At 43.4% G+C, this 20,429-nt stretch overlaps 1 protein-coding gene across 4 annotated transcripts in view; it reads right to left on the reverse strand.

The window, feature by feature from the left end:
• Window positions 1-20,429, reverse strand: part of RUNDC3B (RUN domain containing 3B) — a 159,160-nt gene that overhangs the window by 77,050 nt on the left and 61,681 nt on the right. For all 4 annotated transcript variants that reach the window (XM_045007000.1, XM_045006999.1, XM_045006998.1 and 1 more), the window contains exons 4-5: window positions 14,548-14,633; window positions 11,956-12,045 (exon numbers count right to left, since the gene is read on the reverse strand). In XM_045007000.1, the coding sequence (XP_044862935.1) occupies window positions 11,956-12,045; window positions 14,548-14,633 (176 nt within the window). The remainder of the gene's footprint in view (window positions 1-11,955; window positions 12,046-14,547; window positions 14,634-20,429) is intronic.

Below are 20,429 nucleotides of genomic sequence, written 5' to 3' on the forward strand. Positions count from 1 at the left end.
ATCTTCCATGTCATACAAATCATTATACAGACAAGTCTAGCTAAAAACAATACAGAAATCTAACGTATAGCACACCTCACAAACTGGTTCGCCCAATGTCTGGAGCAAAGGCACTCAGACAAAGCTGAAAAAACTAGCTCAGAGTGACAGTTGCCTCTTTGTTGCTACTGAAAGTGTAATAGTAAGATGATTATGATGTCAGATAAGATCAACTATGGTATCTCAAAATGTAGGGGCAGATGTTCTTCTCTCAGCAGAAGGAATTAACTTAAGGAACTGGGCAGTAGACATGTATTCTTTTAGCTTCTCCAGTGGTTCATCTGTTTGATTGCTAAATAGAGTCTCCCCTTCAAAGGGAAAGTCCTCTATTCTGAACCTGTTTCACTGGGAAGAGCAGATCTTAACCCGCCATGTCTTCTTAAGCTAATAATAGATGCTGTTGCTTTAGTCAAAGAGTATGAAGCATCAAATGATACTGTAAGACAGTGGTCCCCAAACTTTTTACCTCATGCCCCCTCCATACTCCTGTCCACACCCACCAGAGAACTGGGGATAAGGGTGGGGTAAGAGAACCGGCAGCTGGGGCCCTCGGTCAGTGGCGCTGCAACACACTTTTAATAGTGGGGGTGCTGAAAGCCAACCCCTTACCCCCGTCCGCCCCTGCCCCAGAGCTGAGGCTGGAAGCAGGGCTGTGTCTCTGGTGGTGGGGAAATCAGTCAGGGTTAAGAGGGCTGAGGCTGGGGCCACAGCCAAGACCCTGGGCATGGTGCCGGCAGCTGGGACCCTGTGTAAAACCTACATCCCCGTACCTCTAGTTCCCATGCCTATGCCTGGGCCACGCCCCCCCGCAATGTTCCTCTGCACCCCCCTAGGGAAGCGCACCTCACAGACTGTGGACCTCTGCTCTGAGAGCATGTTTCACTATGTTCTGTCTGCCAGTTAAAATATCATTCACCAGTTTATGCTGATCTTCTGATAGCACTTGAATAAAGGTCACCACCTTTTCTTGTAGGTGAAACTGATAACAGGACATAATACTCAGAGAAGATAAAGAAAAAACCTTTTGTCCTAAAGTATACAATCTTTACAGTCCTTGACAAATAACATGGAATGTGGCATCTGTCGATAGCCGCTGCTACTATGAACAAGTTAGGGCTGAGCTGCATGTAGTGAAAATAAGAACAACTCTTCATAGGACAGGCGGTATAAAACTTAACAGCTTTTTACAAAATGGGCTAACAAACTGCTGGAGTAGACCAAACAGCTTTGGCCATGACAACAGCCCATCCAATATGGGTAAAGAAATTCTGGTCTGTGAAGAGGCTTTCAAAATGTCAAAAACTGGATGGGAGAATTCTTTCCATTGCCACAGAAGGTAGTTTTAGAGGTACCATCAATCCTATCTACTAATTCACAAAACTGTAGGGCATCCTCAGAGAAAGACAAAGCAGAAGCGATGCCCACATTCTGACCAGAAGAGTCCGGCTCTGTTACTAGCTGCTGCTAGTCCATCTGTGGGGCTAATTCTTCTTCCTCTTCAGATAGAGGAGCTGGTAACACCATCAGATATTCTTCACTGAAGTCAGGAGATGGAGACGGACAGAAAGCTCAAATCTATTATAGAAATCCTTTCTTGATCTTTAGCAGGAGCCAAATAGTAGCTGAGAGACTCCATAAATCCCCTTGATGTATACCAACAGAACCATGCAGCTTAAGGAGCCCATTCTTGCCAGTACCCACCCTCAGGTGCCATTTGTAATCAAAGGGTAAGGAGGATTAAAGGTTCAATATCCAGGTAATATATCTTGCTCCTACAGAACGGAACATAGGGAATGTGTCAGGTTGTTTAGTGTATCCTACTTCTCTTCCAAATGTGGATCCAACCTCATATCCATAGCCAAGAAGATCGGAGAACTACCAGAACCAGGATCTGATGCATAGTAAATGGTGTTAGAGAATCTGAGGAACTTGGAGGCAGTAGAAAAAATTCTGGAGAGAAACTAGGTATTTCCTCCATTCTACCTGTCTTCTTCAGGGTATGACCCCGAACACAGACATCTGAATGGGCTTTTTCTCTCTCCCAACCCTGATGGTATCTCTTGTAGATCTGTTGCCCAATGTGATTGTAGAGCCGTATGGCAAATTTTGGCTACTAGAGTAATATTGTCTGGTTCTGATGACTCCACTGTTGCCAATTCCGGTCAGGTCTTTGCCATTGTCTTTAGGGCCGTAGGAACCCTCAGAACCAGTAACAGAACATTCTGTCTAGATTTTTCCTTTTGGATTGTTATCTTCAGTTTGGGAACTGATGTCGGTGGATCCAGGACTGATGGATCCAATGAATCACTCATCTGGGATCCAGCCCTGCTAACACTGGATGCTCTTTTCCTGTTCTGATTTAGTTGGGGATTGGTCTTGATTTAGTTGGGGATTGGTCCTGTTTTGAGCAGTGGGTTGGACTAGATGACCTCCTGAGGACTCTTCCAACCCTGATATTCTATGATTCTATCCATCTTCCTCAGAGCTGCAACCGATGCATCAGGCGGCCTTGACTTTGTAGTGTATGAAACCAGTGCTGACAGAAGCTTAAGAGCTTTTAGTTTAATCAGATCCAATGTCCTGTGTGCCATGAGCACTGCTAGCCTTGGGGTTACCTCTGGTGCTGATGTCTTCATAGGTACCTTAGTCTTAGTAGGTGCCAAACTCAGAGATGACACAGGTTTCTTCACTCATATTACATGCTCTTGGATGTATCAGATACAATAGACTTTGCTGCTATTACTTCCACAAGAAAAGGTTACTCACCTTGTGCAGTAACTGTGGTTCTTTGAGATGTATCCCCCTATGGGTGCTTCACTTTGGGTGCGTTTGTGCCCCCTGCACCTCAGATTGGAGATTTTAGGTAGCAGATTTTGGTCCACACACGTGCTCTTCCAGCCCCATGCCCTGCATCAGGACTATATAGCTCTGTGCAGGCAAACTCCCTCAGTTCCTTCTTTACCGCAGAGCTCATTGGTAAGAGCTCCAAAGCAGAGGTTAGGACGGCAGATAGTGGAGCACCCATAGGGACACACATCTCAAAGAACCACAGTTAGTACATAAAGTAAGTAATCTTTTCTTCTTCTTTGAGCAGTGTTTTTATGGGTGCTCCACTTTAGGTGACTCTACAACAATACCCCTAAGGGAGGGGTGGGGCTTCAGAGTCGAGTCTAGAACTGAGGATAAGACAGTGGAGCCAAATATGGCATTGGACACAGTCATGGATGAGTGGATAATGTTCAGCAAATGTACGCACAGATGTCCAATTTGCTGCTTTGCATATTTCTGTGAAAGGCTTTAGAAGTGGAGTGAAATCTCATGGAGTAAAAACAACGGAGAGTCCCTGTGGCACCTTAGACACTAACAAATTTATTTGGGCATAAGCTTTCGTGGGCTATAACCCACTTCGTCTGGGTATACCCAGATACATTTGTTAGTCTCTAAGGTGCCACAAGGACTCCTTGTTGTTTTTACTGATACAGACTAACACGGCTATCCCTCTAAAACCTGTCATCATGGAGTGAGTTCATACTCTAGAAGGAGATTGAAGACTGAGAGAATGAAAGCAATAGGTGATGCAGTCCGATATCCATCTAGAGGGTCTTTGTTTAGAGACTGAGGATCCTTTGATCGGTCTGTAATGGAGAGAAATAGTTTGGGAAATTTCCTGAAGGGTTTAGTCCTATCTAAAGAGAAGGCTAGTGCTCTCCTGACATCAAGTGTGTGCAATGTCACCTCCCTCTGTCCTGGTGCAGTTTTGGAAAGAAAACTGGGAGGTGGATTACTTGGTTTATATGGAATTCCAAAGATATTTTCAGTAGGAACTTGGGGTGTGGTCATAGTGTAGCCTTTTCTTTGAAAAAGACTGTATATGAGGGGTATCTTAGAGCCTCTCTCTGAGAAGACGTAAAGCCTACTAGGAATGCAGTTTTCACAGACAGGTGTAGAAAAATGCAGGTGGCCATGGATTCAAAGGGAGGCCTTGTAAGGCAACTGAGGATAAGGATGAGGTCCCAGGCTGGTGTAGGGCATCTGACTTGTGGGAAGAGGTTACCCTTGAGAAACCTTCTTGTTGTAAAAGCAGCAAAGAATCCTGTGGCACCTTATAGACTAACAGACGTTTTGCAGCATGAGCTTTCGTGGGTGAATACCCACTTCGTCGGATGCATCAGGGATACTGTTCCTGACAGCTTGTATTCCATCTGTGTGTGGGATGTTTGTGTAGAGAGCCTCTACATCCATGGTGGCTAGGATGGTGTTTTCTGGAAGGTCACCTACTCAGGACATTCCCTACACTAACACCGGAACAAATCAACATACCCTAAGAGCCCCGACCAGGGTTATTCCATCTACTACCCAAGATCCACAAACCCGGAAATCCTGGACGCCCCATCATCTCTGGCATTGGCACTCTCACTGAAGGACTGTCTGGATATGTGGACTCTCTACTCAGACTCTATGCCACCAGCACTCCCAGCTATCTCCGTGACACCACTGATTTCCTGAGGAAACTACAATGCATTGGTGACCTTCCAGAAAACATCATCCTAGCCACCATGGATGTAGAGGCTCTCTACACAAACATCCCACACACAGATGGAATACAAGCTGTCAGGAACAGTATCCCTGATGATGCCACAGCACAACTGGTTGCTGAGCTCTGTGCCTTTATCCTCACACACAACTATTTCAAATTTGATGACAATATATATCTCCAGATCAGTGGCACTGCTATGGGCACCCGCATGGCCCCACAATATGCCAATATTTTTATAGCCGACCTGGAACAACGCTTCCTCAGCTCCCGTCCACTCACGCCCCTTCTCTACCTACGCTACATTGATGACATCTTCATCATCTGTACCCATGGGAAGGAGACTCTGGAAAAATTCCACCACGATTTCAACAGCTTCCACCCCACCATCAACCTCAGCCTGGACCAATCTACACGGGAGGTCCACTTTCTAGACACCACGGTGCAAATAAGTGATGGTCACATTAACACCACGCTATACCGAAAACCTACCGACCGCTATGCCTACCTTCATGCCTCCAGCTTCCATCCCGGGCACACCACAAGATCCATTGTCTACAGCCAAGCACTGAGATACAACTGCATATGCTCTAACCCCTCAGACAGAGACCAACACCTACAAAATCTCCACCAAGCATTCTCAAAACTACAGTACCCGCACGAGGAAATAAGGAGACAGATCAACAGAGCCAGATGTGTACCCAGAAGCCTCCTACTGCAAGACAAACCCAAGAAAGAAACCAACAGGACTCCACTGGCCATCACATACAGTCCCCAGCTAAAACCCCTCCAACGCATCATCAGGGATCTACAACCCATCCTGGACAATGATCCCACACTTTCACAGGCCTTGGGTGGCAGGCCAGTCCTCGCCCACAGACAACCTGCCAACCTGAAGCATATTCTCACCAGTAACTGCACACCGCACCATAGTAACTCTAGCTCAGGAACCAATCCATGCAACAAACCTCGATGCCAACTCTGCCCACATATCTACACCAGCAACACCATCACAGGACCTAACCAGATCAGCCACACCATCACCGGTTCATTCACCTGCACGTCCACCAATGTAATATACGCCATCATATGCCAGCAATGCCCCTCTGCTATGTACATCGGCCAAACTGGACAGCCTCTAAGGAAAAAGGATAAATGGACACAAATCAGACATTAGGAATGGCAATATACAAAAACCTGTAGGAGAACACTTCAACCTCCCTGGCCACACAATAGCAGATCTTAAGGTGGCCATCCTGCAGCAAAAAAACTTCAGGACCAGACTTCAAAGAGAAACTGCTGAGCTTCAGTTCATCTGCAAATTTGACACCATCAGCTCAGGATTAAACAAAGACTGTGAATGGCTTGCCAACTACAGAACCAGTTTCTCCTCCCTTGGTTTTCACACCTCTACTGCTAGAACAGGGCCTCATCCTCCCTGATTGAACTAACCTCGTTATCTCTAGCTTGCTTCTTGCTTGCTTATATATACCTGCCCCTGGAAATTTCCACTACTTGCATCCGACGAAGTGGGTATTCACCCATGAAAGCTGCAAAACGTCTGTTAGTCTATAAGGTGCCACAGGATTCTTTGCTGCTTTTACAGATCCAGACTAACACGGCTACCCCTCTGCTTCTTGTTGTAGGATGAGTGAAAACAGAATAACTGTCTATCTTTTGATAGAAAGCGGTGATGGCTACAAGAAGCACCTTTGAGGTTAGAGATAATCCTGACATTTTTAGTTCTAGGATGGAATCTAGCAGAAGCAGTAGTTAGAGGGGATGTAGGAATAGTCTCAAGTCACAGCAGAGTTGAATCTCTTCCACTTTTGAATACATGTGCAATGAATAGTTTGTTTCCTGCTACATAACAGCACCACCTTTACATCCTCAGAGCAGGTCATTTCCAAGCCTTCAACCATCAAGGCGTCATGCCTTGAGCCAGAGAGCCTGTAAATTGGGGAGATGGACCTCAACAGCACCCTGACTGTACTTTGCCATAAGAGCTTGGTAATTGGCAATCCTAAATTGTAGGGTCACCAATAAATATGATTTTAGTCCAAATAACTCAAGATGTTTCAAATCCTTGTGACAGGGTGTTGATTTAGCTAGGTGCTGTCTGCCACATTCATGTACAGGGTCAACAACAAGGGAGTTTAGGGATGAGTGTGAAAATAAAAAGTCCAAGTCTTTAGAGAGAACAGTATTTTTGTCTGCTCTCTTGCATGTGGGAAGTATTGTGGCTGGTGTCTGCCATATAATTTTTGCTGAGTCATTAATTAGAAGTGCAATGTGGGCATGTACAGGACGTTGACGGCTTGTGTTGTGACTCCTTAACCTCTTCCAGCAGAATTTTTAAAAGAATCCACTACCCTTTTGATAAGGTACTGAAATTGTTTGACGTTATCTGCCAAGGTTGGTGGAGGAAGCATAACAGCTTTATCAGGAGAAGTTGAAGAGATATTGGTTGAAGAAGTAATCTCTTGGTCTAGTCTCACTTTCTGTTTCTCAAAGGTCTCGACAGAGAAATTGTTGAAGATTGTCTTCTCCTATCCCTATGTGAAACACTATGGGCCCTCAATAATTGGTGTCTATAGGCTACCCAGGAGTCCCAGTAAGGCCACTGAGGTAGTGCAAAGGGCATGGGTGGGGCAACCAAGGATGTCCATACAACTGGATGTGTCATGTCTCTCAATGGTAAGCTGGTTCTGCAGAGGCCTCAGGCTGGCTCACTCTCTGATAGTGGAATGGAGAGCCTTCAACTGATGAGACTGAATGACGAGTAGTTGCTGAACCGGTCTTCTGCAGAGCCGAAGAATTAAATACTGGGGCTGTAGAGGCCTGTGACAGTACTGATTTAGAGAAGCTTGTTTTCTCTCTACCACTTCATTCATGCAACAGTACCAATCTTCTGGAGCCTGAACTCAGAGTCCTTAGGCTTGCTGGCAGTGCTGGTACCTGAAGAGCCTGCAGTCTCGTAGGCATAGAGGCAGAGATTGAGTGCCAAGGTGGTAGACCTTGTCAGGGATAATCTCTTTGTGATAGAGAATCTATCTAGTGGACTTGAAGCCCACTTTCTTGAGGCTTTTTGAGAGGAATCCAAAGATTTCCTCTTCAAAGTTGCAGAGGAATACTGAGCAGAGGAAGTTAATGGAATGGGCCTCACTGGGGACCGCTGTACATGGTGGAGGGGAAGGCTGTTCGGAGTGAACTTTCCATCATTAGCAGCCGGAATTTTAGCTCATGGTTCTTTATGGCTCTTGATTTTAATTTAAGCAGAAAGTACACTTCTGAGACACATGTGACTCCCCAAGACAGCGAAAGCAGCAGAAATTTCTGTCATTGACCAGTACTGCTTCATGGCAGGAGAGGCAACACTTAAACCAGGGAGAGCCAGGCATACCCTGTCCAGGTTTCATTTCCCCAGAGGGAAGAGACAAGAAAAAATAAGGACAGGAAGTAGTTTGCTATTTTAATAAGAAGATAAAAGAGGTTTGTTTAAAAAAAAAGGGGGGGGGGAGTACTAACACTAACTAACTCAAACTATGAACTAACACTAACTCGAACAAGATAGTAAGATATAAATGAGGAAATTTCAATTCAGATGCTGCTGGGGCTCCAGGCTGATGCGGCTGAAGGTATGTCTACACTACGGGATTATTCCGATTTTACATAAACCGATTTTGTAAAACAGATTGAATAGTTGAGTGCACGCAGCCACACTAAGCACATTAATTCGGCGGTGTGCGTCCATGTACCGAGGCTAGCGTCGATTTCCGGAGCGTTGCACGGTGGGTAGTTATCCCGTAGCTATCCCATAGTTCCTGCAGTATCCCCCCACCCATTGGAATTCTGGGTTGAGATCCCAATGCATGATGGTGCAAAAACAGTGTCGCGAGTGATTCTGGATAAATGTCGTCACTCAATCCTTCCTCCGGGAAAGCAACGGCAGACAATCATTTCGCGCCCTTTTTCCCTGGATTGCCCTGGCAGACGCCATAGCATGGCAATCATGGAGCCCGTTTTGCCTTTTGTCACTGTCACCGTATGTGTACTGGATGCTGCTGATAGACACGGTACTGCACTGCTACACAGCAGCATTCATTTGCCTTTGCAAGATAGCAGGGACGGTTACCAGTCATATTGCACCGTCTGCCATTGTAAATTGGTGATGAGATGACGGTTATCAGTCGTTCTGTACCGTCTGCTGCTATCATGGGTGCTCCTGGCTGGCCTTGCTGAGGTCGGCCGGGGGCGCATAGGCAAAAATGGGAATGACTCCCTGGGTCATTCCCTTCCTATGTTTTGTCTAAAAATAGAGTCAGTCCAGCCTAGAATATGGGGCAAGTGTACTAGAGAACCAGAGAGCACAGCCGCTCTGTGTCAGAGCCCCAGAGATCCCGCAGAAATTATGAGATGCATGCCATTCTAGGGGGTGCCCCTGCAACAACCCCCCCCGTTGCTTCCCTCCTCCCCCAACCCTCCTGGGCTACCGTGGCAGTGTCCCCCCATTTGTGTGGTGAAGTAATAAAGAATGCAGGAATAAGAAACACGGACTTTTTAGTGAGATAAAATGAGGGGAAGGAAGCCTCCAGCTGCTATGAAAGTCCAGGCAGGACATTAAAGGGTGGGGGGGAGAGGAGACCAGCCTTCCGCTGCTATGATAGTCCAGGCAGTACCGACTCTTTTCTTTAGACATGACGGGGGCGGGCTGATGGAGCTCAGCCCCCAGTTGCTATGATGAGGACGGTTACCAGCCATTCTGCACCATCTGCTGGGAATGACCAGGAGTCATTCCTATTTTTACCCAGGCGCCCCCGGCCGACCTCACCGAGGCCAGCCAGGAGCACTCACAGGATGATGACAAGGACGGATACCAGTCCTTTTGTACCGTACCGTCTGCCACCGGGGAGGGGAGAGGATGCTGCTGTTTAGCGCTGCAGCACCCCGTCTACCAGCAGCATGCAGTAGACATAGGGTGACATTGAAAAAAGGCGAGAAATGATTTTTTCCCTTTTCTTTCGGGGGTGGGGGGGAGGGTGTAAATTGACGACATACACCCTGAAACACCCGGGAAAATGTTTTTGACCCTTCAGGCATTTGGAGCCCAGCCAAGAATGCAAATGCTTTTCGGAGACTGCGGGGACTGTGGGATAGCTGGAGTCCTCAGTACCCCCTCCCTCCCTCCATGAGCGTCCATTTGATTCTTTGGCTTTCTGTTACGCTTCTCACGCAGCACTGTGCTGAGTCCCTGCTGTGGCCTCTGTCTATCATAGCCTGGAGATTTTTTCAAATGTTTTGTCATTTCGTCTTCTGTAACGGAGCTCTGATACAACAGATTTGTCTCCCCATACAGCGATCAGATCCAGTATCTCCCGAACGGTCCATGCTGGAGCTCTTTTTGGATTTGGGACTGCATCGCCACCCGGGCTGATCAGAGCTCCATGCTGGGCAAACAGGAAATGAAATTCAAAAGTTCACGGGGCTTTTCCTGTCTACCTGGTCAGTGCATCCGAGTTCAGATGGCTTTCCAGAGCAGTCACAATGGTGCACTGTGGGATAGCTCCCGGAGGCCAATACCGTCGATTTGCGGCCACACTAACCCTAATCCGACAAGGCAATACCGATTTCAGCGCTACTCCTCTCGTCGGGAAGGAGTACAGAAACCGGTTTAAAGAGCCCTTTATATTGATATAAAGTGTGTGGACGGGTGCAGGGTTAAATCGGTATAACGCTGCTAAATTCAGTTTAAACGCGTAGTGTAGACCAGACCTGAGAAGGAACTGAGGACAGTTCACCCATGCAGCACTATATAGCTCTGATGCAAGACACAAAACAGGGAGAACATATTTGTGGGCTGGACAGACACTGATACCTAAAATCTCCAATCTGAGGTGCAGTGGGTGCGAATGCATCTAAAGTGGAGTACCCATAGGGACACTACTTGAAGAACTAGTAAGAGTTCCTGTGATCCATTCTGTCTGTCTTTATGCAATCTTGCAGTAAATGTATAGCAGATGGAGCTTCTGGGTGGAGTGTGTCTTTCACCAAGACATGCAAGGTGCCTTATATTAATGTCTGATGCTGGAAATACTTCTGGACACAAAGTGCATCTTTTGAAGACTGCTCCTCTGATTTTTGACTCCACTACTATAGTTAGAACAGAGAGAGATTAAAAATTGTAACTTTACTAAGAGTATTAAGTATGAGAAAGACAAGATAGATGAGGTAAGAACTTTTATTAGACCAACTTCTGTTGGTGGAAGGTACAAGCTTTTGAGCTACACAGAGCTCTGCTTTAGATCTGGGGAAGGAAACAGTGTCTGAGATAAAGTATCTAACATTAACTCTAAAATACCTACATATCTAATGGTACTATAGATGAAATCCAAGAGATCTGGAAAAGTTCACTTTTGTCTAATGCTGTGGTTGGAAGGAACTGGGGAACAGTAGATGCCATGCCACACTATAGCCTTGCCTTCATAACATTTTAGAGAGGGTGTGTGAGCACTCTAACAGGCACTGCTTAGAACAGGTTCTACTGTCTAGGCTGCACCAACTGGCACAACCCAAGAATGGGAATATGCAGAGGACACTCAAAGATGAACAGGAAGCTAGAATGGAACCCTTAGTGCCATCACCTTAACTACAGATCCTGCTATAGTGTACAGTAGCCGAAGCACTTTGACACATTTCTGAATATTTAAAGCAAATATTTGTTTGAGATCAACTACATTATGCTAGAACAGACAAACTTAAAATAATATAACATTAAAAAGAATCTTTTTAGTCACTTAAATCAGCGTTTTATCCAAAATTTGAGCTGCAATTCCCCAAAGTACTCATGCAACTGACAAATTTGACAGATGTCAAAAATTAATCAATCATTTTGATGGTAATGAAGGAACACTTTCTGTTATTTGAACAACATTTTTAGTCAGTACAGGAGGAAAAGAACTGAAGAATAATGGATGTGATGCAAAAGTGGTCTCTCTTAATGCATCAAAATATCAGCAAATGAAGCAACTGATCATTGGTTGAAGTTTAATCTAGGACACACAGAAGTATGTGTTTCTGTTGCCTTAATACACTGCGACAGAAGAGGAAAGAAATGAAGCAGCATGCATATATAAGTCAAAATCCATGTTGGAGCACACAGTTGATATTCTCTTTCATGAAGGATATTATTTATTTGTATTATAGCAGCATATGCAGGCTCCAATCAGATTGGGGCCCCATTGTGCTAGGCACAGTATACGAAAAAGACATCTTTAACTACACTGAAAACTGGATTAAGGTTCCAGGATCTACAAATGATTCAAAAATAAAGGTTAGGATATTAAATTTAGTATAACTAAACACCTGTCAGACAAACTGAATACCTGAAGTCAATAGCATTGAGTCCCAACAGCATGCCAGCAAGCATATTTGCTTCCTCTCCCAGGACAATTGCTCCATCTTCATAAAATCTCCTGCAAGAAACAAAATGGTTTTCACCACACACACACACAAAAAAAATCAAACAAAAACCCCACAGAAATGAGCACCAATCTCTGTTCTAAATATCCCATTGACTATTCAAGTTATTTAAAAAAAAGAAAAAGAAAAAAAAAGGACTTTTAAAATCCAAATAAATGAAAACAGCCACTGGATACCCAGATGGCATTCATATTTCACTTCTGGTAAAGCAAAGGAAGAGATCACTATAAAGCAATAAATTCAAGAGGGGGGCAGGGAAGTGCTCCATAATGATAAAACTATTTTAAAAGGTATCAAATTCAGACAGTGCCAAAAAAAATAACTAGATATATGTTAATTAATGTATTAGGAGTCTAATTTCATGCCCTTGAGAAATAGCAGTAGAAAAGGATAAGCAAAAAACAACAACCCCCGCCCCCCAAAAAGAGAGAGACACAATTGGAGTTTTACTTGTGAATGAGAGTGTGTGTCATGCCTACTGAAAGAATGACAATTGATGCTACTGTAAAAGCCTTTTTCATCTATATTTCTTAATTGTACTTAAAGTTAATTTTAAGACCCAGTATTCAGATTTAACTTTCAACAGCTGACTATATTAGCAGTCTACACTCCTATTTTTAGCAGCGTAGTGTCCCATTGCCTCCCCACTGCTGAAGCCTTTCCCTGCCATAGGGAAAGACTCTCACATAGTGCATGAAAGATCATTGAAAGACTGGGGCCTAAGGTAAAACACCAAAATCCACATTTTAGCACCTAAATAAATCGCCTGATTTCAAAAGGGGCTAACTACATCCATCTCCCACTCAAGTTAATAGCACCAGCAGATGCTCAGCACCCTTAAAGTCAGGCCACTTATTTAAGTGCTGAACTTTAGAAACTCATGTATGAAAATGTTGGACATCTCTATTAAAAAACAAACAAAAATAAATATCTAAATAATAATTCTGGATAATTCAATTGATATTGACATAATTATACACAAATTTATATGAGAATTCAGTTAACTCTATAGCTCCAAACAGGAAATCACTGGTTTAGTCCTCTGCTGCTTATGGACTGGGAACCCCAAACGTTTTGCTTTAGTGCGGAGTAACTGGAAATCTAAAACTTCCAGCGCCAAAACTTCAATATTACTAAAAGTAATTTCATAAGTTGAATGTATAACAACCATTAATTTAATTTTAAAAGGTCTACTGAAACACAGACTCTGTATACATTTCAAGGTTATTGGGAACTTCCTCATATTCCAAATGAATGGTGATAAAGGTTTGACATGAACAAAGAGTCACAGAAGACTTTTTTAAAACAAAATTCTTTAGAAGAAAAAATAATAAAACAAGAGTTGGGCTTTAAAAACAAAACAACAACAACAACAACAAGCTTAAGTACTTTAAGAATTTCTCACACAGTTCAAGTGTAAGTATACCTGGATAAATGCTTATAATTTTAAGCAAAGAGCATGTGACCTGGAAGGCTCAGTTAATTCATCTGTAAATGGGAATAACATCTACCTGACGCTGGTGCAATTTAAGATTTGTAAAGCACTTTGAGTTCCATGCACAAAAAGTGTTACAGAAATTAAGTGTTAGTGAAATTATTTTCCCTTACTCAATTTTGTTGCCGTTCTTTGAATATTCTCCAGTCTATTCAAGTCTTTCTGATATCGTGAGGCCTGATACTCGCATTATTATAGGGGCAGTCTCAGCTCTATATACAGAGACCCCTCTGATCTATGACATGAAGCCCCTGTAAGAGCAACCCAAAACAGCAGCAACGTATTTTGATACCATATCTATCATACTATAAGCTCAGATTAGATTTCCTAGCCACTATTGCGTTCTCTTTTATTAAGACAATAAAACTACATAATTGGTATATTATCAAATATAACCAAAGTTATTACATTTTACAGCAGTACTTCACAGCTATAACCAGCACTGGTGTGCATTAATTCTAACCTTTCCCTTTATCCTTTCTGAAGTACTTTACCAGAAGTCTCTTCTTTTCCCCCCTAAATTATGCCTGGGGAAATTCTCCATAATAACTGGGACAAATTTAAATACTTCTTTCACTGTGTTTCTGAAGGCTTTTTAATCTAATGGCACTTCCTCTATCTTGAGAAGAAGACCTCAGACCAATGTTTAATTTTCTACCTTTATGCAGGCAACAAGCACCAACCCCACTTCCAAAGTTTAGTTTCCTATCTCATGATCCTCTCCAAAATCTCCATTAAAAAAAACAAACCAAACTTTTAGCATCAGAGAGGAATATACAAGTTTCCAATTATGCCAATGCTAACATACAAATAAATATAGGCCTCAGATCAGTCTGCAAAGGCAGCAACAGATACCCCTCATACAAACTGAACACACCATTTCTGCTATTTACTTCTTATTCTTATATAGATCAAGTACCAAGTTCATTCCAAAACCTAGGTCTTTTGCCTAAGCAACATTTTGAAATTTAGCATTAAGCAAATAAAAGGACTTTAAGACCTGGTTGTTTTGAAGTCTCTTAGAGCTGCAGAAATATATTCTGACAGATGTTTTTCCATAAGTGCCACTCTGATCCACGCTCTGCCCTGAAAGGAAGAAACAATATCAAATACTTAAATCACATACTGTACTAAAAAGCATTCTGTTTATTTGAACCTCTGGAAAACAATCAGACCAGTACAGCTGGAGGGGGAAAGCCACTACCCAATTTGCTACTAAAAATATAAATTTGATATTTAATGTATACGTGACTACAGGAATAAAAAACAAAACTAACAAAACACATTTCTCACATTTTACAGGGGTATTCAAATAAGAATTCTGAAGTAGCAATCTTTCCTTCAAGAATATAGAAGTGGCTAACTTTCTCTCAGATGTACAAAATATTTCCAATTTAATGAAAACAGATGTGAAAGCTTTGGCAGCTTTCCATACCTATTTCTGTAAATAAGTTTTGCAACATACCTTTACTTTGGAACTCCTTGTAAACTGCATTTTTGCAATCACTGAAATCTGTTTATTAATCAGTATTTTTACACAGAATTATATTATAAAACGGTGTCTGTCTATACATAATTTTAAAAGCTAAACTTGTGTGTTGTTAAATATTTGGCAGTGCAGGTTATAATATTTTCTAATTTAAATTTTTTCTCTGGTGCCAGTCAAATATACCCAAATCAAACACCAGTAAACAGGCGGCATGCTCCAAATCAAATATTCGTGCTCCAAACCAAATATTCGTGAATGAGAGACCAGATACTTTAGATTATACACAAAGTCTCTTCACACGATACATAGGTTCTAAGGCCAGAAGGGACCACTGTGATCATCTAGGCCAATGGGGTAGGGTTTGCTCCCCAAAAGAGAGCAATTATAACAGATCCCAGCTATCACTGTTTTCATACATCCATATCAAAAGTTTAAAAATTGTATTCAGAGAGTAAGGACTTATGTACACACACTCAAGTGCTTTAGCAGACTATTGTAGAAGCATGCCCAGGTTTTACTAGTGTTTCAGTCAATAAAGAAGAATTTTTTATATGATAGTTGGTCCTAATTCAAAAAAGAGGAAATAATTCCAAACAATCTGTTTGTTTTAATTAGGCAACAGTTATGATTACCCCAATCAGGTCAAGTTACTTCCAAACTATATCAAATCTACTGGCAATTAATTATGTGGCAAGTCATTTTGTTAGTAGTTTTTTTTTTTTTTAATTATACACGCAACTCTTACTAAGCCCATTTCACTGCTGAATTATTATAAAGATTTTAGCAAAAATACTAGCTAATCAACTGCAGCCCATGCTCTCAGTTTATATAAACCCAGATCAAACTAGACTCATTAAAGATAGACAAATGGTACATAATATCCATATATCCTTGGAATAACTTGTAGTGCCAAATAAAAACAACATTTATTTTGTTGTTCTCACTTGGTGTAGAGAAAGCTTTTTGTTAGACGATAGAGGAACTACCTGTTTAATATCTAGTCCCATATGGATATTGGCCCCTACTTCTTAAATGGATTAGTGCTTTTTATGCCAGCCCAAAAGCAGCTATGCAAATCAAGAGAGCTAAATCTCCGCTATTTGTATTACACAGGGGAAAAACGTTTACTAACATGTTCTGTAACTGTTTTGCAAGATGTGTTGCGCATGTCCATTCCACTTCAGGTGTGTGCATGCTAAGTACACTGATGGAGATTTTTCCCTCAGTGGTACCCGTTGGGGCAATGCACGTGCTCTCTGCTGCCTTGTGCTGCTGCATGATAGTATAAAGGGCAGAGCCATCTCCAACCCCTCTCAGTTCTTTCTTATCAGATAGACTCTTATAAAGAGGGAAAGAAGGGTGGGTTACGGAATCAACGTACAGACGCTCCCCGGGTTATACAAACCTGACTTACGGAAATCTGGACTTCTGGAACAAGTTGTGTACGCTTTTTTTGGGGGGTGGGGGGCGCGTGTAATTGTCAGAGATACGTTCCCGATTTATGCAAAATTCAACTTACGCAAGGTGTTCCTGTACGGAACACTTGCATAAGTCAGGGAGCTTTTGTACAACACATCTTGCAGAAGAATAGTTATAGAACAGGTTAGTAACTATTTTTCTTCAATTGATTTCACATGTCCATTCCACTTCAAGTAGCTCACAAGCAGTCAGTCAATCTCAAGGTGGGATTGGCGTCTACCAGAATAATAATGGAAGGACAACAAGCTCAAATCTGGCATCATCACTATACTATTACATTTGCCTCTCATTATGCCATCTTGCATGCACTGAAGACCAAGTTACAGCTCTGCAAATAACCAGAATATAGGCACACAGGCTAGAAAGGCTGCAAAGGCCGTGTGTGATATGGTTGAATGAGCCAGTACCCTACTCAATGGAGTGACACTGGCCATGTCATAGCACAAACGTATACAAAAGGAGATCCATAACAAAATTAAAAACTAAGAAGAGACTGGAAGGCTCTTCATCCTATCTGCAACTGCCACAAACAATTGCGAGGACCTAAATGGTTTAGTTCTCTCCAAGTAAAACACTAACTCTCCTAAAATCTAATGTGTGGCATCTCTCCTTATCCTTATGAGCATGAGACTTAGGGAGAGAAGTTAATAAATATAACGTCTGATTGATGTGGAAGTGAGAGACCACTTTGGTGAGAAATTTCAGATGAGGGGGTAAAGTTTATCTCATCCTTGTAGAGAACTGTGTACAGAGGGTCAGACACTAAAGCTTGTAATTCATCCACTCTCCTGGCTGAGGTGATTGCCACTGAGGCGGCTACTTTCACTGAGAGATGGAGAAATGAACAGGTAGCCCAGGATTGAAAGGGAAGATGCATTAAGGGTAGAAAGCTGAAATAGCTGCTAGGTGGACTCTGATGGAACTAAAGGCAAGACCTAGCTATTTCAGGTATAACAAATAGTCCATGTGATAGAGTGGTCTGGAAGGGGTTAAGGTGGCCAGGTAGGCCTATTAACGCCACAGGCTGCCCCTGGAAGGAGAGCCAGGGAGCAGGAGATTGACTGCAAGCAGGTTCAGCTGGGCACAAACTTATGGGGCCTATAAAACCAGGAAGCTGGCAACACACAGGATCGACTATTAGGAAAGGCTGCAGTCACACCCTGGGAAGAGGAAGGTGGAGCTGATCTGCCCAGAGAGTATACCTGAAGAGTAGTAAGCAGTCCAGGGCAGGAGCAGTGAGGACTGAGAGAGCAAAGCCCAGAACTACTGGTTTGAGGGTCCCTGGGCTGGAACGTGGAGTAGAGGGCGGGCCCAGATACACCTACCCACCACTTGGGAAGTGGCACTGGCACACATGGGGGGGGGTGGAGTCCCGATGGCAAAGCAAAAAAAAAAAAAAAAAAAACAACAGAGTCCTGGAGTCCCACAGGCCGGGGGGGAGGTGGGGGCGGGGGAAGACAGGGAGTGGTGTCCCGACGGCAGAACAAAACAAAACAAAAACAGGAGTGCAAAATATCAGGACAAATTGCATCCTGACCAAACATGACCAAATATCGGGCGGGACGCGGGACAAACGTCTTTTGTCTGGTGGAAAAAAATTTCCCTGGAACCTAACCCCCTCGTTTACATTAAATCTTATGGGGAAATTGGATTCGCTTAGCATCGTTTCACTTAAAGTCGCATTTTTCAGGAACATAACTACAACGTCAAGTGAGGAGTTACTGTATTTAAGAGGACACCTTGTACCTCCTTTAAACAGCCCTCCTCCTGAGATGTTAACAATGGAACATCCAGGCTATCAGCTATCCTCCTGGTTGGGACTGAAGAAGTGACCATGGTCCTGAGATATCAGGTCTGGGTCCGATGGAAGTGTCAAAGGAACCCCAGCTGAGAGGCTCAGCAAAGAGGAAAACCAATGCTGGTGAGGCCAGCACATGGTCCTGCTTGATTTAACACTCTGAGTAGGAGTGACAGTCAAAATGACAGACTGGACTTCTACATAGAATGCTTCCACAGACGTGAACAGGCTAACATTGTGAACAAAGAGCATCACTTGCCCCATAACCTCAGCTGTACAGAATGCAATGCCATCCACAGCCTCAGAAACAACTCTGACATTATAATCAAAAGGGCTGACAAAGGAGGTGCTATAGTTATCATTAACAGGAGGGATTTTGAACAGGAGGCTGCCAGACAACTCTCCAATACTACATTCTACAGGCCACTATCCTCCGATCCCACTGAGAAGTACTAAAAGAAACTACACCATCTGCTCAAGAAACTCCCTGCTACAGCATGGGAACAAATCTACACAGACACACCCCTAGAGCTCCGACCAGGGATATTCTATCTGCTACCAAGATCCATAAACCTGGAAATCCTAGATGCCCCATTATCTCAGGCATTGGCACGCTTACAGCAGGTTTATCTGTCTATTTGGACTCTCCCCTCAGACCCTACGCTACGGGCACTCCTAGCTACACTATCGACTTCCTGAGGAAACTACAATGCATTGGTGAGCTTCCTGAAAACACCATCCTTGCCACCATGGATGTAGAAGCTCTTTACACCAATATTCCACACAAGGATGGACTACAAGCTGTCAGGAACAGTACCCCTGATGAGGCCATGGCACACCTGGTGGCTGAGTTTTGTGCCTTTGTCCTCACCCACAACCATTTCAGATTTGGGGACAACTTATACCTTCCAGTCAGTGGCACTGCTATGGGTACCCGCATAGCCCCACAGTATGCCAACATTTTTATGGCTGACTTATAACAACGCTTCCTTGACTCTCGTCCTCTAGCGCCCCTCCTCTACTTACGCTACATTGATGACATCTTCATCATATGGACCCACTGTAAGGAGGCCCCTGAAGAATTCCACCTGAATTTCAACAATTTCCACCCATCATCAACCTCAGCCTGGACCAGTCCACACAAGAGAGCCACTTCCTGGACACTACTGTGCAAATAACTGATGGTCACAAACATCACCCTATACTGGAAATCTACTGACCACTATACTTACCTACATGCCTCCAGCTTCCATCCAAGATGCATCACACGATCCATTGTCTACAGCCAAGTTCTAAGATACAACCGCATTTGCTCCAATCACTCAGACAGAGACAACATCTACAAGATCTCTATCAAGCATTCTTAAAACTATAATACACATCTGGGGAAGTGAGGAAACAGATTGACAGAGTCAGATGGGTACCCAGAAGTCACCTGCTACAGGACTGGAACAACAAGGAAAACAACAGAACACCACTAGCCATCACATACAGCCCCCAGCTAAAACCTCTCCAGTGCACCATCAACAATCTACAACCTATCCTGGAAAACGATCCCCCCACAGGCCAATCCTCGCTTACAGACAGCCCCCCCAACCCGAAGCAAATACTCACCAACAACTACCCACCACACCACAGAAACACTAACCCAGGAACGAATGCCAGTAGCAAACCCCGTTGTCTTCTCCGTTCCCATATCTACTCTAGCAACACCATCATAGGACCCAACTACACCAGCCACACCATTAGAGGCTCATTCACCTGCACATCTACTAATGTGATATATGCCATCATGTGCCAGCAATGCCCCCCTGCCATGTACATTGGCCAAACCAGACAGTTTCTATGTAAAAGGATAAATGGACACAAATCAGATATCAGGATCAGTAACATAAAAGCCAGTAAGAGAATACTTTAATCTGTTACTGAACATCCAGAGAGATTGAAAAGTAGCCAAACAACAACAACAAAAAACATCAAAAACAGATTTCAAAGAGAAACTGCAGAGCTACAATTCATTTGCAAACTTAACACCATTAATTTCGGCTTGAATAGGGACTGGGAGTGGCCGGCTCACTACAAAAAGCAATTTTCCCTCTCTTGGTATTAACACCTC

Source organism: Mauremys mutica, chromosome 2 (assembly GCF_020497125.1).
Source record: "Mauremys mutica isolate MM-2020 ecotype Southern chromosome 2, ASM2049712v1, whole genome shotgun sequence".
In the NCBI taxonomy this organism is placed as follows: domain Eukaryota; kingdom Metazoa; phylum Chordata; order Testudines; family Geoemydidae; genus Mauremys; species Mauremys mutica.